Source organism: Blennius ocellaris, assembly GCF_963422515.1.
Source record: "Blennius ocellaris genome assembly, chromosome: 5".
NCBI lineage: Eukaryota > Metazoa > Chordata > Actinopteri > Blenniiformes > Blenniidae > Blennius > Blennius ocellaris.
The window spans coordinates 11,114,268-11,133,536 of NC_137654.1; the positions used below are offsets into that span (position 1 = coordinate 11,114,268).

Sequence of the window (19,269 nt, forward strand, 5' to 3'; positions counted from 1 at the left end):
AAAGAATGATTAAAAAGAATAGAAACAAGCATAAATTCCTGCTTTGCAGATGAAATCATCTGCGACATCTGAGGTTGGTTGACGGGTTGTTCCTTTAATCCGTGTTACTGGGTGTATTATTGTCCACTTCCTCCTGGGAATTGTACTTCTCACTGTTCAGGCCGCTCGTGGGAATTTCCCTCCCTCCCCTGCCCCAGATTTGCGCGCGGTGTCGATGACAGTTGAACCAATGCAACAGATGGTCAGAGGAGGCACGCGCCGAGCACGAGTCTGGCCTATTGCCACCCCCCCCCCCCCCCCCCGACCCCCTCCTCCTCCTCCTCATGTCACCCCCATCCAACACCACAGCTCACCACCCAGATCCTGACTGAGGACAAATCAATCAACACTGTCAGATGGAAGAGGGAGAATGTTCAATTGGTGTCATTCTAATTTCGACGAAACTATCTTGAACTTCTCAAGATAGTTTCGTTAAAAAGAGAGAAAAGTCGCTGGTGATAACAATGAATATGTCAAAAGAATCCTCTGACAACAAAGAGCTCATTAGAACAGAGCAGAATAGAATAGAATAGAATAGAATTGCAATACGTTACTAAATTATGTTAAAGTGTTGCTCCACAGAACAAACAGAATAAATTGAAAGATTACATAGAAAGTTACATTTCAAATAAGGCCGGATAAAAATAAAACAAATAAACAAATTATTGTGTGAGCCTTAATTGCGACTCATGTGTGTGTGTGTGTGTGTGTGTGTGTGTGTCAGATTACAGTAAATGTAAGAACTCAATTAAAAAACACGATTTGCCACCTCAACACACCTTCACAGGTGAAGGTCAGTCCTCCACGATGTGAAGCTTTCCTGCCACCGTTTGGTGGTGAAACGCATTACAATCTTATCACAACGTCAAATTCGAGATCATAACAGTGACGGGCTGAACAAATGATAGCCAATCGTAACTTTAACAAAATATGAGGAATAAAAATATAAAAATATTCTTTGAAATACAAAGTGATCATTCGTACTAGTTATTTCAAGTGGTGTCTGTTTCTGAAAGCAATAATCTAATGTTATAATCCAAGTCCCTCCCAAAATATACACAAATAAATACATCTTCACATTTACTTGAATATAACGGTTGTGTTCTGACTTTTAAAAAATTCAAGTTCAATTCACACAAGTATTCGCAATGCCAATGATATGTTATCATGTTCTTTCAGGGTTATCACTGCAGTACTCATTTCTATCTATTAGGTCCAAAAATGTGTCTTTCACACATGGATGGGTATTTTCAGTGTTCACGACTAAATTCAAAACTCCACAATATATATGTGAGTAAAAGTCCAAAAACCTTCACCTGCAGCCAGTTCATGTTTTAGTAAGACCAGTGTGAAGCGGATATAGAAAGGAAACAGAACACATAGAATACAGTTCGCTCATGGGGCCGTAAGTGAGAGATATTTGTTATTTGGTTTTGGTATCAGGTCGCAGTGCGTCTTCTTATGAGAATGAACTAACGATGCCAGTGTGAAGGTGTACATGTAATATTCTTCATGCAAAGCACACAGTACCTTACAGAAGACAAACTATGAAATATATTGTGTTTTATACATTTATCTCGCGCATTTTAATGGTGACAGTTTGACAAAAGGCCACCAGATGGACCTCTACTATGTGCAAACCACAGGTGTCCAATGATGCCGATTTCACTGCCGCATGTAAAATTAATGCTCTTGGCGCAACAGAAAGTCTTTATAGCTGAAATGGAGTTAAGCTGAGGGTCCATGCTGGACGAGCGCCCACCTCCACGGTTGTGTAACTTTCCTGTCGGGCTTTACTGGGAGTTTTAAGAAGCCTTTCCGCACTGCTCCTTTAATTTCTGAGCCGATTTTCAGAAAGCAGCAACCTGTAACAGGCTCAGCGATCCTCCCCCTGATGGATTATTTAACAGGCGCTGCTGAGTCCCATGTCGCCATCTGCTATAGGAAGAAAACACCCCGCGGAATATCCTCAGAGGCGCATGGACGACCAGGTGACAGTCATCCAGCAGGCAGAAAGGTCAAAACATAACCAGATAGAAGTCGTTTTCGAGGCACTCCAGTTGTAGGGAAACTCGTGCAACAGGTGTTCCGGCTCCTGCGCGCGTCAAGACGCACGAAAGGCGGATGAAATACTAGAAAGCGGATCGTTTATGTCTCGGATCATGGCGCGCTGAGTTTTATTTCGGCATGGAAAAAGGTATAATGATGTGTGTAGTTTAAAAAAAAAAAAAGGGAGGTGGCTCTCGCTTCCGGTCATCGCTGGGAGAGAGGATCCGTGGAGCTGTAACTGAGCCTTCCCAGAAAATTGACCTGCTGACTGGCATGATCTGAAGCTTTGCGCACATAATGCTGACTCCATCCGCGCGGTGAACCGATCGGGGGTCAACGAAGGCCAAGCAGAGGTCTGGTCCGGGGCCGAGGAAAGGAGTCCCGCAGTGCGCAGCAGTCATGGTGGTGGAGGGGGACAGGACGCTGCTGGCCGCCAGACAGGGCGACCTGCAGGCTCTCAAAGTGCAATTAGCGACAAAGGAGCTCACCGCGGACGTCAAGGACGTGCTGGGGGCTTCTCCCGTCCACCATGCGGCCCGGGCAGGTAAACTCACCTGTCTGCGCTTCTTGGTGGAGGAGGCAGGGCTGCAGGGCAACTGCCTGGCGAACAACGGGGCCAGCCCGGCGCATGACGCAGCAGCCACCGGCAACCTGGCCTGCTTACAGTGGCTGCTGACCCAGGGTGGATGTCGGCCAGAGGTGAGTGGCTTCAGACAGAGGAGATGACAGGGGTGTTAGCATGAGGATGTTTGCCCTCATGTGATGTGTCAGTGCTTTGTAACCCACATCCTAAAAAACTACAGTGAGCTGAATATAACCTCTGGAACTGAATTCAAACCTTGCAAGAAGCAGCATAATAAAGTTAACCCAGGGAACCATGCGCACCTTGCGCATCTCTTTATGTTTTGCTCTGAACCAATTACTAGAATAAACTAAAATATAAGACATTGTTAGGCAGATCAGATGTTATGCTCGTGTTGTCCCTTACACTTGTATAAACACGCTTGTGTTTGACCTTTTTCTTTAAGCAAAACACCTCATTTCCAGTTATTTCACCTGAATGAAAGGTTTGTCTCAAAATATCAAAAGTTGTGAAAAGCTGTGGCTAAACTTCAACATAAAATTGACTTAAAATGGCATCATCTATTTTCAAACCTGTCCAATAAGGCTAAATCGTATTAAATTTATTTTTTTCAATAATACATGGCATTGTAGTACAGTCATATGCAATATTGTAGAGGAAATCTGTAAGGGAGAATAAATCCCATTTAGACAATTTATAGTATAAATATAATAAGTAGAAATGATTAAATAACTGTTATCTGGGTTGGTTTTACACCATGTTATTGCACAATCTGCATGCAGTGATGAATAGTGATGCTGACTTTTTAATTCTTGTAAGTATGGAATTATTCATCTACAACATCTCAGCTTAAAATCTTAATGTACACCTTTTTATTGACTTATAAAGGGTTAATGGACAATGTAGTTTCTTTTGAAAGAGCATTTTGTGGTTCAGACATAAGATCTCAGCACACATTTGCTAAAAAAAAAAATATGAAAGAAAGAATGAAATAATGCTACATTAAAACTTGAATTAACCCGACCTGATTAGTGAAAGTAACCTGTAACCCTCTGAGTCCTTTTCTGATTTCTAAAACAACAGAAGTAATGTGACGCTCCTGAAGAGTACGTATTGTGTCTGTACTGGTTCATATGCAAAAGGTCTCACAGGTGACGCACAGAAGACGCTTAAGAAACTCTGTTGGGTTTAACGTGGCGTTGTTTACTTACTGTAAAATAAAGAGCGTTTCAGTAAAGATTCCACCAATGCAGCCCCACAAGCCAATTTTATTAAAGCATACTTTCATCAACATATATATATATAATTTAAGGCATTAAAAAGTGACGCCAAACAAGAAAAATTATCATAATCTTTTTAAAGACCAGCATCCAAATGTAAGCATTATAACAAGAGAGCATGTGGCACAGGATGAAATCCAACATGATGGAGCTCTAAAGGGTGGAGGACAAAATAAGAATAAAATCAGGGAAAGACTCAGCTTTCGCAGGTCTTCATTGTCTAACTGGTGTCTGTTATTGTACTTCGCTTTGAGGGTGGTGATATATGGATCACTTTCTCTGTAATACAGAATGTAAAGGACTGCATTGTATTTACTTCCATTTACTCTGATGCATCGCAGAAAGCAGGAGTTGAGAGGTTATCAGTCGTGCTCTAATGAATGAGGCACATGCATATGAACTATTACCATGTTTCGAAGTTGATCTAATCATCCGGAAGGTGATTTTTTTTTTTTTTTTTTGACTGATGGTGAAGAAACCTTTTGTAGGGACGAGCTGGCCAGTTTCATCACATTCACTCCAAAGACTATCTGAGGCGGCAGGAGCACAAACTGAGCCATCGACCTCCCCCGTGATATATCCCATCTCACTTCAAAAAGATTTACACAGTAATAAGATCTCTGTGTTCTACTTAATGCCACCTTTACTTTTGAGATCTGCCCAACAGACCGCAGAAAAGCGACAAAGAGCACACGGTGGCGCAAATTAACTGATAAGATACTTGGCTGACTTTGAGTGAAGCCTATCGGGTACCACTTGCGGTGCAATCCACTTGATAGGTGCCCAATGGCATCTTTCACTTTTTAACCATTGTGTGTGTCTGAATTCTATCTGATGTAACATGGTTCATTTGCGGCACTCCATTGCCTCAGATGGCAACCCGAGCCTGTTTGTTGAGAAGAGTCCATTTAAAGCACCAATCTTAAAAGGCCAATGCAAATCCAACTACTTTATACATAAAGTAATCAATCGATCTGCTCTGAACCAAACTCTTCATTGAACGCTGTCTCCATTTGAATGACAGGACAGGGACAGTTCTGGTGCCACCGTTCTTCACCTCGCGTCCCGCTTCAGTCACCACGAGATCACCGAGTGGCTGCTGAAGGGTGGCGAGGGTGACCCCGGGGCCACCACCGACACGGGGGCCCTGCCTGTTCACTACGCTGCTGCCAAGGGAGACCTGCCCTCTCTCCGACTGTTACTGGGCCACAGCCCCAAGTAAGTACAACCTGTACTTGTTTGAAGTTACAGCCGTTTGGAGGTGTGTCGCGAACGATGGCGACACCTTCACACATTTTCTGTCTAAAATATTGTAACTTGGAGGATTTTCATAGATATTTATAGTATTTTTTAATCCTTGACCAATGACAAAACTCAGGTATTGATGACTGAAATAAAAATCAGCCGTTAGATGGACTCCCATCCAGAAAAAACTCCAAAAACTAAACTATAACCTTCACTTTTTTGTTCTCTTTTCCTACAAAAAAAGATTTGAGTTGAAGTATAGAATGCCCAGCATGTTTTTCCTTGCTTGTGGCACACAAGTTACACCAGGTCAACAGCATTGACACTGTTGTCGCTTTGAAAGCCCGACATTAACAAATGATCAGTAAGATTTGTGCCCGTAAGCACGCCAGCCCTTATTTATTTTAAGATGATTACCAAACAATGCAAGACTGAAGTAGAAGCTGCCAGAGTTTTGGGTGATTTCTTACCAGCTTTTGGCTCCGAGCTGCTGGAGAAACTATTTAAAGACGTACAAATGGGACTGAAAGAGTAACTTCTTATACAAGTGGAGCAATCTTAATACTGAGTGATGAAACCTCATAGTGGTTTTATTTTTGCTCTTATCACATACATGTGCCACTTATATAATGCTGGTTCAAGTCTGTACAGATACTTTAGAGCCCTTGGGGGGGGGGGGGGGGGGTGTCGCATCATGTCAACAAGTGATTCAGTAACTTCCTGAGACTTAAAAAAACATGATAATCCTGTTTTGAAGGTTAATCATCTAGTATGAGATCTCCAGTGTGTGCTTTTGATAGTTTCATGAAATTCTGAGTGATATTTACCAAATATTTGTTCAAAAAGTGAGAATGACAGCACATGAACCTGTCAAACACGAAAAGAAAGAAAAAGACCTTTATATTGTTTATATACACAACTGCACAAATGCCATTTCAGATGACTTATAATTCAAGTTACATGTCTATATATGAAGAGGAGATGCAATGAATGCTCCAAAATCCAGCCCAAGAAAAAGATGAATTTCATGTGTTGGAATGTTTGGGAGTATACTCAGGAATCGTATAATTGACGCACTTTAACTGCCAGATACGTGCACATTTATAAAATGACATCGAGCAACGTTCTCAAAGAGAAAGCACAGCAGTATTATTATCCTCAGGCCAGACAACGCAGTGTCAGGTTCACAAAATAGCGACGACTTTTTACTCTCTAATGAATGTGATAAATAATCAGTGCTGCTTCGAATCCCCTGTGTGCCATGTGGAGATCCCACTCTATTATATCACTCTATCATCGGAACTGCATCAGTGCTGTCGACATGAGTAAAATAGTGAATACGAATAGTCGTGCCTGCTCATCCAGCATTTTCCCCTCAAATGACACTGTTTAAATATCCTACTAAGTTCTTCCAATATCATCCAAAATACTTAAAACTGACTGTCCTGAGTATGTATAAGAGTAATGATGTGCCACGTAGTTTCCAATAAGTGGAAATGTATCATTATTGAAATTCATAGACAGTGTGAGCAGAATAATATTCAGATGCCTTTGTTTCATGAATACCATGCTTAAAAGACCTATTTAGACTTACCAGATAGTACTATAAAGAAATTCAACAGTTCAGGCAATCAATGACAATGATCCTGTCAGCAAAAAGGATATCGTCTATTCATTAACCCAGAAGTGGGCATTAATATTTCCCCAGGAGGTCATACAACACACTGAGCTTGCTGTGAAGGTTAAGAAGCACCAATTATGCACAAAATTAAGGAGCGTCCTTCAAAATGAGAGTAAAGCAGTGGCGACATGTAAATGAATACTCGATTGATTCAAATTTTGGCAGTGAGCTCCCGTGGGTCATTCAGGGACAACTAAAGGGCCCTAAATGGCCGGCAGGCTGTACAATGTCCACTTCTGCTTTAACCCATATGGCTTTGGCCCAGTTTCAGAGCATTAGCTTGTGCTGTGGCTGGAGTGAAAATATTTCACCTGCTTTAAATCACTGGTGCAAAGGCTTAAACGGAGGGCGTTCTGGAAAACGGCTTCTTAATACTTAATGGAAAACCTCTTATCTGAGAGTCTTTTGTTTGCGAACACATCACACCAACAAGTGACAAATTGAATCAGCAGGTAGAATTCTTGTTGTCTCAGTAGTGTTAATAAGTTTGCTTTTCGTATAACTTGTGCATTTATAAAATAATAAATCAGTAAATAATTAAATACTCAGTGAAAAAAATGATATCTAATCCCAATAATCTCCCTTTCTGCCACCATATAGATACATAAATGTGATTACAGCCCCGTGTTTAAGATGAACGGCTATAAGCAGCTGGACTCTCACCTCATCCTTTGCATCTCTAATATTGTCCAGTCGCACCTCAGACAGGTGCATACCTGCTGAAAATTTAATGGCCCCTGGGGACATGGCAGCTCCCTGATAGCTGGGCCCCATTCACTCTTCCCCACCACCCCTCCTACCGTCGCTGTGTACCACCGTCTCCACGGCGACACACAGCAGCGCCAACGGCTGATAAGATAATGGGGAAAACAAATCCGTTTGAATAGACGCGCTCCCGGGGCATTGTTTACTATAGCACTTTGCAGTGGAGAGATAGCATTCTTCTTTCTGGGTTTATTACAAGCCACAAATTTGTATTTGTGGGTTTCAGGCAGCAGGTTAATGGCTCCGAGTTTGTTCTACTTGAAAAATCACAATGATAACCTGACTCCCCCTGTTACATCACCACTTTAGGAAGTGGCCCGCCGAGTGATGGCACAACATAATGACAGTGTGGCTGCACACACGTGAACGTACGTCTACTGACAGGTAGTAAACAAGCACCTGCATTTAAAATATTCATTCAATTTTCTATTTGGTGCATCAAATAAATGGTCACAATGGTGATTTTTCTCACAAGTCCACAAACCTCCGGAGGCCTCCTTTGAAGGTGTCTTCAAAACAATATAAAGGGTTTAAAGCTGCTTTAAATGACATCAAAACAAGTGCATTGGCACAAGAAGTACATAGTTAGCGTGATGTTTTGAATCTTATCTGGTAAAAATGTCAAATAAACTGGTATAGTATACATAGAATGATAAATCCATCCTGTTTGTGAAATGTTATGTTTTAAAGATCAACAATAACAGCATAAACATAAACTATTAATTGGCAAAGACTATATATAAATGAAAACTTATGACTTTATTTTAATGTTCAATGCCCATGGTTTCTATGACCCTTACATTTAGGTTTGTTCTTATATATTACTATGAAATTACAATGCAAATGATTTACATTGTATTTTACTATATGATAACAAACCCAGTGATTTGCGCCCTTTTCTCACAGTGACAATATCCAGGATCCTATGTTTTTAATGTGTGGAAGTATATTTTCAAATTTCTTCCCAAGGTCCAAAAACATGCATTTGACTAAAATTGCCCCTCGGAGTGACGGTGTGGTATTTGCCTGCCCCTCCATGTTTTTGCTCCGTGATGGATTGTTGTCCAGGGTGTCTTCTACTTTCACCCAAAGTCTGGTGGGATTAAGTTTCGCAAGAGACTGGAGATCATGTTGCGCATAATAAAACAAAGTAAAGTAAAATAAAGCAAACTTTAACCATTGTATTGCAGTGTGGGTGAACTAAACATTTCTGTCATGTTGGTGACAAACAAAAGCTGCTGTTACAGAAACTGCTTTAAGTTTTTAACAGATTTTTTTTTTTTTTTAAATTCTGGGTCTGATTTCAAATGTTATACGTTTTTAAATGTGATATATAGGCTGAGTAGTTAAATATTCGGTTTCGCGTCATTGTGCATTAGTGTATTTATAATCAAAAAGCCACTAAAACCCGCTATTAAACCAACTATTTAGTGTATGAAATGTGTTGAATTTGCATAAAAGTATAACAAACAGCTATTAGGGAGGTTATGACTCACAGATGAGTTCTCACTCTATTATCCATCTTTCAGTTATTGTGTCATCACTATCCTCTCGCGATGAGAACAACACATGCATCATTGTTTCCAGATATTTTTCAATTGGATTTATAAGCTACATTTGAATTGGTGGCTCGTTCACTCATTACTTTCAGGGAAGCAAAAAGGAAAAAAAAGCCTCCTGCACTGTGGCTGTGCTGATAACCTGGGTACACAAAGGACTGAATGAATGTGAGAGGGTCAAATACATTGGGCTGCAGACAGGTTATGCAATCAATTAGTGCAGATTAGGATCTTTGTCATGCCGATCCTCAATTCCAACACACATCTGAAAAGGCTTCACCTCTTTTATATTTATTCTTTTTTTGTGGGGGGGGGGGGGGGGGGGGGGGTGTCAGAAAATTAGCTTTCTAAACCTCAAATGGCAATAAATTATATTTGCAGAAGTTTTTACTACGTCTCTTGCATGAATTCTAGAATGACTACAGCTAAATTTCCAGGTTAATAAATTCTAGAATGAAAATATTTTCAAGTAACAACTCAACATTTCACCTTTAAAGAATTGATAGAGAGTAAAAGCCACAGTGTGAACATAGATTACAAAAAACAGAAAAGGGAGAAAAAAACCCAACTTTCAGGCACAACCAAATCTGACAGTAGTAAAGCAACATTTTCTCCAGGTTAGAGAATGAGTGTGAATGAGCCCGTTAATCTTTTCCAGTGAGCTGGGTTTTTCTATTAGCCAATGACCGAGCTGCACATATTTTCCTCAGCTTTAATCTCCTTAATAACTTCTTGGTACGAGTTGGACAACCCCTCCCCCCCCCCACTTCCCTCCCTCCCTCCCCCACTTTTTTCTGTTTCACAAGACCTCTAAACTAAGAAAACCCTGACACATACCAGTCAGAGATACTTTTAGCACAAGGTGTACAAAGCCACATCAACTGGATCTTCTGGTTGCATTGGGGCTCTGCTGCCGTGAAGTTATGGTATAAGTTTACATTGTGAGATTTAGAAAAACCACGGCATTTCTCATTATTTATACAGGAAGAACCGGTGAAGAGGCAACAGGCCTTTATTAGGCAACAAGGCCATTAGTGTGACATCAATTACTTTAATAGTGATGAAGATTACCTGGGTCTTTGTTGCCGTGTACATGTGGGGATGGGAGGGGGGCAATTACGCTGAGATAAATTACTCATCAGTGCCGAACTGGAAATATATCAGATGTCTTCTACATCAGCGTGAGTATTTTCTCCGCGGTGAGGCAGTGCCCCTCGTGCCACTCACTGGCTGTGTTGTCACACAAGGCTCACCTCTTTCTTAAGACGTTGAAACCTACACCTGTTCTTCAAAAGCGCTTCTTCACTTCAAAGAGCTGAGACAAAGGCAGTGTTGTGCTTTGATGTCATAAATGTTGTAGTCAGGATTATTCACAAATATAAACCTCAATGTATTATGTAGTAATAAGTAATATTATGTAGGAATAGTTCATTCATCTGCCCACTTCCTGATAACACCTCAGACATTGTTTTCACTCAGGAGCAAATCTAAATCCTTCAGAACACTTCCATATTTCAGGTCAGAAAAGGATATAATTGGTAATAAAATAGACACTTTTCCCCACAGTTGTATTTCCTCCTCAGCCTCCTCATTCACTACATGTGCTCCTTGTTATTATCATCTCATCGACACCTCTTCTTCACCGACTCAGTTGCCCACTGGCAAACTTTTGCTAAGCACAAGACAAGTGGGGCAAAGCGAGTGGAGTGATAATCCTCTTACGAGACGCATTGCTCATTTGTCACAGTCCAAATAAAGTACGACCTTATGGGATTTAGCGAGGAAGCACTCGCTCACTCCCTGACCTCCCGCTGTGTCTGAAGGGATCTGGGACAAGGAGGGACGCCGGCATTGGAGGAGGTTTCGCATTGGAGGCGTGGTTAAGGGCGTTCAAAAATAAAGAAGAGCGGGATTTGTTTAGGCGTCGCTGCTGCTGGCTCTCAAAATGCAAGTGTGTTGATGTTCCTGCCATGGGCGCACGTCTGTTTTCAACCTATAGGCACTTATGGATGTTTTTTATGAAAAAAAAAAGAGTCAGCACTGATAAGAAAAAAACATAATATTATGAACAAACAGTATATTTTACCAACAAATAATATCCTCAGTCAAAAGCACACTGAGAAATGTTTTAGTGTTGAAATGACTTGTATGTAAATCAATTACGTACACTCTTCACTTACTGTGTATCACACATTTGTACAATTTACTATTCACTATTAGTGGAATTCACCACTTTACACACACACAGGCACAGACACACATTAAATCTTTTGTAAGAGGTAACTCGTGGTTCACTGTCTTGCACTTCAGCAGGCGAGGAAAAGACCACCAGCACTGATGTGTTGTTTACATTCCATGTGACAGGGAAGAGGTTAGACAAGCAGTGATCAGATGGCAGTATCTTATAATATGTGCTTCAATTTTTCTTGTTTAAAGTGCAGACAATGTGTACGGACACGCCCACTCATTTTCTTTGTAAATCAAGGAAAACATTTATATAATCCGAGATGCCTTTTAAAGCTAAAACCCAAACTTGTAGGAGCAGGTGTTTGTTTATAGCTGATACATACTACGATGTCTTTGTTGTTTTTATCTTGCTGTCTCATTCGCCTACAGTGTTGTTAATTCCCAAACTAAGAATGGTGCCACACCACTCTACCTGGCATGCCAGGAGGGTCATCTGGAGGTCGTCCAATACCTGGTCAAGGATTGCGGGGCGGATCCGAGCATCAGAGCCAATGACGGGATGACACCTCTGCATGCTGCTGCCCAAATGGGCCACAACACTGTCATCGTCTGGCTGGTACACTCAAATGTTGCTGAAATCTTTATATTATAGTCATTTATTACAGGAGATCCACAACAAACTTAAGATTTTAACCCGAACTGATAAAATCTGCACACATGAAGTTGTTCAGTCCTTCTGCTTTGGATTCAGAAATGACTTGGAAAAACAACTGACTATTTGTACAGCATTCCAACATATTGGATTTAGAAAGTAAGACATTTCATGAATTCATTATAAATGTACATGGCGAGTGGCTTTACTTGTTGTTTTCAAATGCATCAAGAACCATTCATTGTTCATTATTTTCACTTATGAACAGAGATAGCATTATAGTGGGATCTTAAAAGTATTTGGAATTTTATTCTAAGGGGCTTTTTTTTTTTTTTTTATTGTTCGGCAATTATTGAACTTTGTTTTTTTAACAGACTGGTGAAGAAACTCTGTCGTCTTTAAAATAATCTTTTTATATAACCAGTAATGCAGCTAAACCAGTCATGCAGTGAGCTGTGCATTGTTTCCCTTCTTTCTTTAGATGAGCTTCACAGAGATCAGCCTGACAGGCAGGGACGACGATGGAGCCACAGCAATGCACTTTGCAGCCAGTCGTGGCCACGCAAAGGTGCTCAGCTGGCTGCTGCTGCATGGGGGGGAGATCGTCACGGACAACTGGGGGGGGACGCCGCTCCATGACGCCGCAGAAAATGGTGAACTGGAGGTGGGTTTGGGTTTTGTCTTCACTCAGGTGATATCACAGAAAAAGACTTTTTATTCAAAGTCTTGTTATCTGTGGTCATATTAGAGAAAGACACATGCCGATCAAGTTGCTATTTTAAACAGTGAATACGTTTCGTAACTCAGTTCAAAGCAGTTGTTGATATTTGCTTATGAATATTGCATTTTGTACCCATCTCTTCTGAATGACCGACCTCAGGCATATGACTTTCACCACCAAGCCAACCTACTGCTTTGACTAACACCTCCGCACTGTCCAAGTTGGGTGTATTATGCAAAGTCTCCCCCCCACACGCACACAAACACACCCACACACAAACACACACACGATTATATGCATTGCATAAGACCTGACTGAACAAAACATTTTTAAGAAGCTAAAATAAAGCATTTGTCCCCGATGGCTTAACAAAGCTTGCTCAGTCTGAGAACAAGCTTACAGCGGCCTCCAGGTTTTTTTTGTTTTTTTTTAAAGTGAAGTATTTCCTCGTTTGTTTTGATTGTAAAACAGAAAGGCTTTTTCGTCAGACTAATTGGTTACCCTGTAAATTGAGGACCACGCAGATCAAATATATCATCACTGCACGACATGTCTTATGCTTGAGTTCGGAGTCATGAGAATATGATAAGTAAGCTAATGTGTGGTGTTTTGTTACACTAGTCAGTGACCAATCCCACCGACGAACAGCTCGAGCAGTACAGGTTTTGTTAAAATCAAGAGATTGAAGAGTACCATATTCACAAACAGACATGCCTTCTGACCTCTGTCTGTCCTCCAGTGCTGTCAGATCCTGGTGGTTAACGGAGTGGATCTGGGCATTAAGGACCAGGACAGCTTCACAGCAGCGGACCTGGCAGAATACAACGGCCACTCCCAGTGTGCCAAGTACCTGCGCACTGTGGAGAACATGGTGAGATCACTGTCCCTGACATCTCTTACTACTATGTGTAATAAATGGGCATAAAGCCCATTAGAGTTTTTTTTAATTGATTAATTGACGCACAACTGTGAATCTTTGCATTAACGGTGATTTTGCACATCAGAAGACTTCATTTATAGAAAATATTGTGGTGTATAAATTAATATCTGAGGCACCAAAGAACACTACTTTAACATAAAGGACTACAAATCGCACAGGTTAACAAGCTACAGCTATAGGAGTTACAACATTTCTGTCTCTTTGCAGCTTATTATCTTTGCATTCCACTAATTGGTCTCATGGGACTCTCACTGCTTTACATCACAACAAGAAACCTTAAAGCAGCCATCAGAACTGAAGAACAGTTGTTCAACATAAAGATGGCAGTGTGAACTTTGGCTTCAGTGTTAAACAAAGCATAGCATCATGGGTTTCCATATAGTTTATACGACTGTTACAAAACTGTGTTGAAACCAGGCCAAAAGACTATTTCAATTAGAGCTCCTATAAATTGCTTTTAAAGAAATGCTGCAGATCACTTCTGAGACCTTATAACAACGTTGCGACACACCTACTCTCTAAAAATGCTTTAAGGATGAAAACAATGGGCTGTTTCCCATTTCTGCTTTACATGATAAAAATGTCTTATTGAGGTTTTCTTTGACAGTTAAAGCTGCAGCCCCCCTTGAGCTGGAGAGATAACTACCAGCCACTGAGCGACTGCAGCGTTTCCCAGCTCATTAACACAAGTACACATATTTGACAAGCAGGTGCCTCTGTGGCCTCAAACCACTGAAATCCCAGAGTGGCTGGAAGAATAACAACTCCTCCACACCGCTTGCTCTCTGTGGCATACGGGAAACATATTTCCTCTCTCTTGTCGTCTTTCCCATGAGGGACATTAATCCAATTGAGTGTTGCGCTGTGGGAAAAGCCAAAGGTCCGCTGTGACTTTTGATCAGCTGTGAGAAGTTTCATTAGTGCGCTGTGCTCTCCTTATGCATGTCTTTAGAGACGACGAGGTGGAGGGATTTATGAAGTGATGCCTGAGCATGTGCAGGATTCATATTAGGAACTAATTTATCTGTCTTCCAAAACAACACTGTATTTTAACATTAAATGTTTAATTAGGAGCAGATATTTCTGATTAAATAACTGAGCTGTATGCGTGACCTGCTGCCTCCGACAGAGTGTGGAGCACCGCGTCTTGTCTCGGGACCCTTCGACCGACCTCGAGTACAAGCAGCCAGACTCGGGCCTCTCTTCCCCGAACACCACCATGCCCCCCGCCAGCCAGGCGCCTCACTTCGACATCGGCTCCCCGTCCAGCTCGCTGTCCAACTACGACTCAGCCAACTCCAGCCAGTCCAGCACGGGGGAGAAGAGGAGCAGCTTGACAACGTCACGAGGGCCCCCTGCGCAGCTGAACACAGTCGCACACACAGGTCTGCAACTTTATCCACGCTGGAAATGCACTCAGTGTGTCAGGGAGCTCAACATGATGCCAAATTCTGATGATGAGCTCGATAGTTAAATATATTTACCATCACATAATAGTGGGAACTTTTAATGAAGGAAGCTGTGTTCTCTTCACTCACACACAATCTACCCTGGACCTTCACATACTGGATTGTCTGCTGTAAGTGTATGGCTTCACTATTGACCTGCAACAGGTCTTTCATGGTGCCGCAGGGGGCCTGCCATACTGGTGCTGCACCCTAGTGGTCTTTCAGTACACTTTGTGTTCAATGCAGAGTCTGACAGTCATGTTTCCTGATCATGTTTTCATTTTGTGTTGGGAGAAGGAGGAAAAGGTGTTTTGTGTGTTGACTTCACAACAGCAGTGCGACATGTTTGGGTTTCAGGTGCGTCGGAGTCCGCCATATCGGACATGCAGGCATACATGGACATGCTGAACCCGGACATCGGCTCTGACGGACGCAAAAAGAACGAGACGTCCGTCGATGCCAGACCCACTCCGCCGCCGCCGCCGCCACCGCCGCCACCCACCTACCCGCCGCCGCCTCCGCCGCAGTCTCCCCCGATGCCCCCTCCTCCCCCCAGCTACCCGCCACCTCAGCCCCCTCAAGAGCCGTTGCCAGCGGAATTCCTGAAGGTCAAGAGCAACCTGCGGCATGTGGAGAAAAGCAGCAAAAAGGAGGTACAGACAATACAGCCTCAAAGAGGAGTAAACATTAACTCCTCTGAAGAGAAACCTCTTTACACACTCAGAACATAACACCTACATGTGGTTAGTTATTTGTTGCGTAAAAACTCCCCTTTTATTCAAATAAAGTTTCAACTATTCTGAGTTTAGGGTGACAAAATGTTGGGGTGATATGGAACAATACTGTAAAGGAGGAGGAAGAACTGGCTGTTTGCGACAAATTGGCCATTAGTTGCTTTTTTCCCCCTGTGCTTAATCAGTTGAGTTGTAGCTCCACTGGAACAATGTGCCTTGTCTGGGTGCCCATAATGATGTTATTGTGTTCATGTGGCTAACGAGGCCAGGGAAGACGTTCATTACCGCCTGTGTGGGTTTGACACATGCGATGCTTGATGTGAGGAGTTTGATTTTAATTACAGTAAATAATCTGGCCACAGATCACTCAGAAGCGTTTGAAGCGCTGACAAGGAGCGACAATTAAAACCGGCATCATCGTTGGTTGCTGTGAAGTACTAAAACTGGTTGCTGGGTTGCAACTAAAATGTAAATTGATCATTTGATGAAGAAACTCACTTGAGAATCACTTTTAATGTGTGAAAATTGTTAGTCAGTCAGTCAGTCAGTCACATGAACAACATCACACTTGGTTTTGCCCGAACACGGTTTCAATTGTGCATGTTTAACTCACTAAGATATTCCAATCTTGCAAATTTACAGAAAATGACAGAAAATATTAAATTCTACCTTAAAGCAGCAGGGAAAAGTTACACAGCTGACCTGCAGCAACACACAGCTCGATGCTGTTTTCGTGTCCGCCTGTAGTGACAGTGTCTTCTTGCCACAGATCGTCTCCATGGTGACATGTGTGCGTTCGTATGAGCACGCATGCGCCCTCACCCATGTGGGGGGAGTGTATTTAATTAGTGCCGCCCCCTCTCCTCTTTGTACCCAGGTGACCGGCCCGTGGCGCGCCCTCATTAACAATTAAACAAAAGCTCAAGGCGCATGCATGCACAAAAACACACACATAAATAAGATCACTGTGTACCATATACACTGGGAAAAACAATCTACCCCCGGGTACCTTAGTAACGGGGAGATGGACCAATGTTAGTGTGTGATGTTCAGAAATCAGGGCAATAAAGCCGCTGAATGTTCGAAGTGAACCGAGTCTGAGAGAGAGTGATGGTGCCTTCTCTCAGCTAATTTGTCTACATTTGCTTTGAAGTCACATGTTTGACATCGGCTCTCCAAACGCTGCTTCTTCATAGTTTTTACATTTTCATTCCTCACGTCGTCATCCTTCAGTCCGTCTGTGGACTTTGACATTTCCTTCACAATCACTTCATTCTCTCCTAACTTTTTTTTTGTGTTGCTAATTCTTGGCGCTGACGGCCAGACTGTTCTTGTAATCCTAAAGCCTGGGGGATTTGCATGGCCACAGTTCGGACCGCCCGTGGCCATTGGGGGTTTTTTTGCATAGGAACTGGGCTGGGTGAGGGAGTGGTTGGTCTGACATCATTGCCACTTACTGTGGCCGGCTCAATAGGTTATTGATGAGGCCTGGAGGTAAAGTGAGAGGCCAGGTAGAGTGACAGGTGTAGCACTGAGCGGAGAGGAGGTGAAGCTCTGGATCTGGTGACAGATACACTCTGTGCTCCACTGGGTTTGTGGAAAAGGCTGGAGGAGAGCTGTGAGGCAGGATTCCTGACGCTAAGGTAAGATCTTCACAGGAGAGCTGCTGCCATGTGGACTTTAGGATTCAGCAAATTCAAGCGATGTACCACTGTATAGTAATGCAAATGAATATAAAGCTGTGCATTACCTGCTTACTTTGCTTTGATGCAAGACTGTTGATGGATAAGTTGTATTCCAAAAGCCACATGCTTCATGTCAATGCGTTCAGTTTGACTCAATAGTCGGTATGACAAACATCCTGTTTAAAATCTTTGTGGATTTTGATCTTATGAACATTTGCACGTGTGTATGCAGGTGCACTGATACATGTATATGTGTGCTTGTATGTATGCTTGCAAATAGTTGGTCTTTTAAGTTTTTTCAAACATTTTTGAAGCACTTTGAGTTGCATTTTATAGCTTGAAATCTGTAGTCTAAATGAGGCCATGCAATCACGATTAAATTGGTGCTGGATATTATATAATCTCGTGGGTTTTGTATATTTTTTTTAATTGTTTGCATCGTTAGTTGTATTTTCATAGCTCTTGTATTATGAGGCCCAGTTAGGGATGGCCATTGCAAATTGGCTTATGGCATTTCTTTATGGTACACCAAGAAAATCTGTGATTTGAACACAATAGGACATTTTCTGACCATATTCCAATGAATCATGCAACTATGACCTTAAAATCAAGGCGACTTTAGCTGGATGCATTGGATTGCAAGATGTGTGTGTGCGTGTGCGTGTGCGTGTGCGTGTGCGTGCGTGCATGTGTGCGCAGACACGTCTATAGGCCAGCACACAAAAGATGACTTCATGCTGACAGACAGATGCTCATAATGGGAAGAAATGCTGCCCGCGTGTGTTTATGTCTGAGTGAGGGATGAGAGGGGGCTGGCACAATGCTTTGTACATTTGCTATTGTTGACCCACTTCCCCGGAGGAGGACAAACCATCTGTAGCGCTCCCCTGCTCACATTACCCTCCCACCTGATGAGTGCTCAGGGACCATTTCTTTGACACCAGACATGAGTCAACACTATTAAACAGGCTTAAAAAGGAACTCTGAACATGAGACCACAGCATAGGAGAGGTCAGGGGCCAGCTGTCAATTATTACGGCAAACCTCAGACATCTGCCTGCACTTGTCTGGGTCCTTGTGACGTCTTTAAGCATTAGGATGTAAATGAACACAAATCTGAAGCTGGAGCCTGGATTTGAAAGGCAAACAGGGCAGTTGCACGCATGTCTTTTAATACTTTCAGGAGTTGGTCTTTAAATGTTTGTGTAAAAGTAATATATTTTCACTTTCACACATGATTTGGGTGTAGGACACTGTTTCTATTTCAAGTGAGAAAGGGTTTCAAGGGAATTCATAAAGGCAATTAATAATTATTTTGCGTTAGGAAAATATTTACGCCCAGGCACGCACACACACACACACACACACACACACACACACACACACACACACACACACACACACACACACACACACACACACACACACACACACACACACACACACACACACACACACACACACATACAGTATGGTGGCTGCTCACAATGCTCTCTAACTTTATCCACTATTGCTGGGGTGATTATTGTGAGACTGAAATAGTGAATTCAATATCCTGCCTTCGCAGCTCAGGTTGTGAGAGTTAGATGTCTGAATGGAAAGTGAGAGTGCTGAACTAAAAGGGTCAAGGCAGCGACCTCTGACCCTGCTCTGGCTGACATGTCTCACTTACATCAGTTTGAAAAACCCCTTTGTGAACCC

General features: G+C 42.3%; 1 protein-coding gene across 1 annotated transcript in view; it reads left to right on the top strand.

The window, feature by feature from the left end:
• Positions 1-2,487: 2,487 nt before the first annotated feature.
• Positions 2,488-19,269, top strand: part of espn (espin) — a gene marked incomplete at both ends in the record, with an annotated part of 37,471 nt that continues 20,689 nt past the window's right edge. Inside the window, 7 exons of the mRNA XM_080496691.1 lie at positions 2,488-2,787; positions 4,976-5,169; positions 11,818-12,004; positions 12,522-12,704; positions 13,501-13,632; positions 14,831-15,086; positions 15,507-15,802. Of these exons, the coding sequence (XP_080352817.1) occupies positions 2,488-2,787; positions 4,976-5,169; positions 11,818-12,004; positions 12,522-12,704; positions 13,501-13,632; positions 14,831-15,086; positions 15,507-15,802 (1,548 nt within the window). The remainder of the gene's footprint in view (positions 2,788-4,975; positions 5,170-11,817; positions 12,005-12,521; positions 12,705-13,500; positions 13,633-14,830; positions 15,087-15,506; positions 15,803-19,269) is intronic.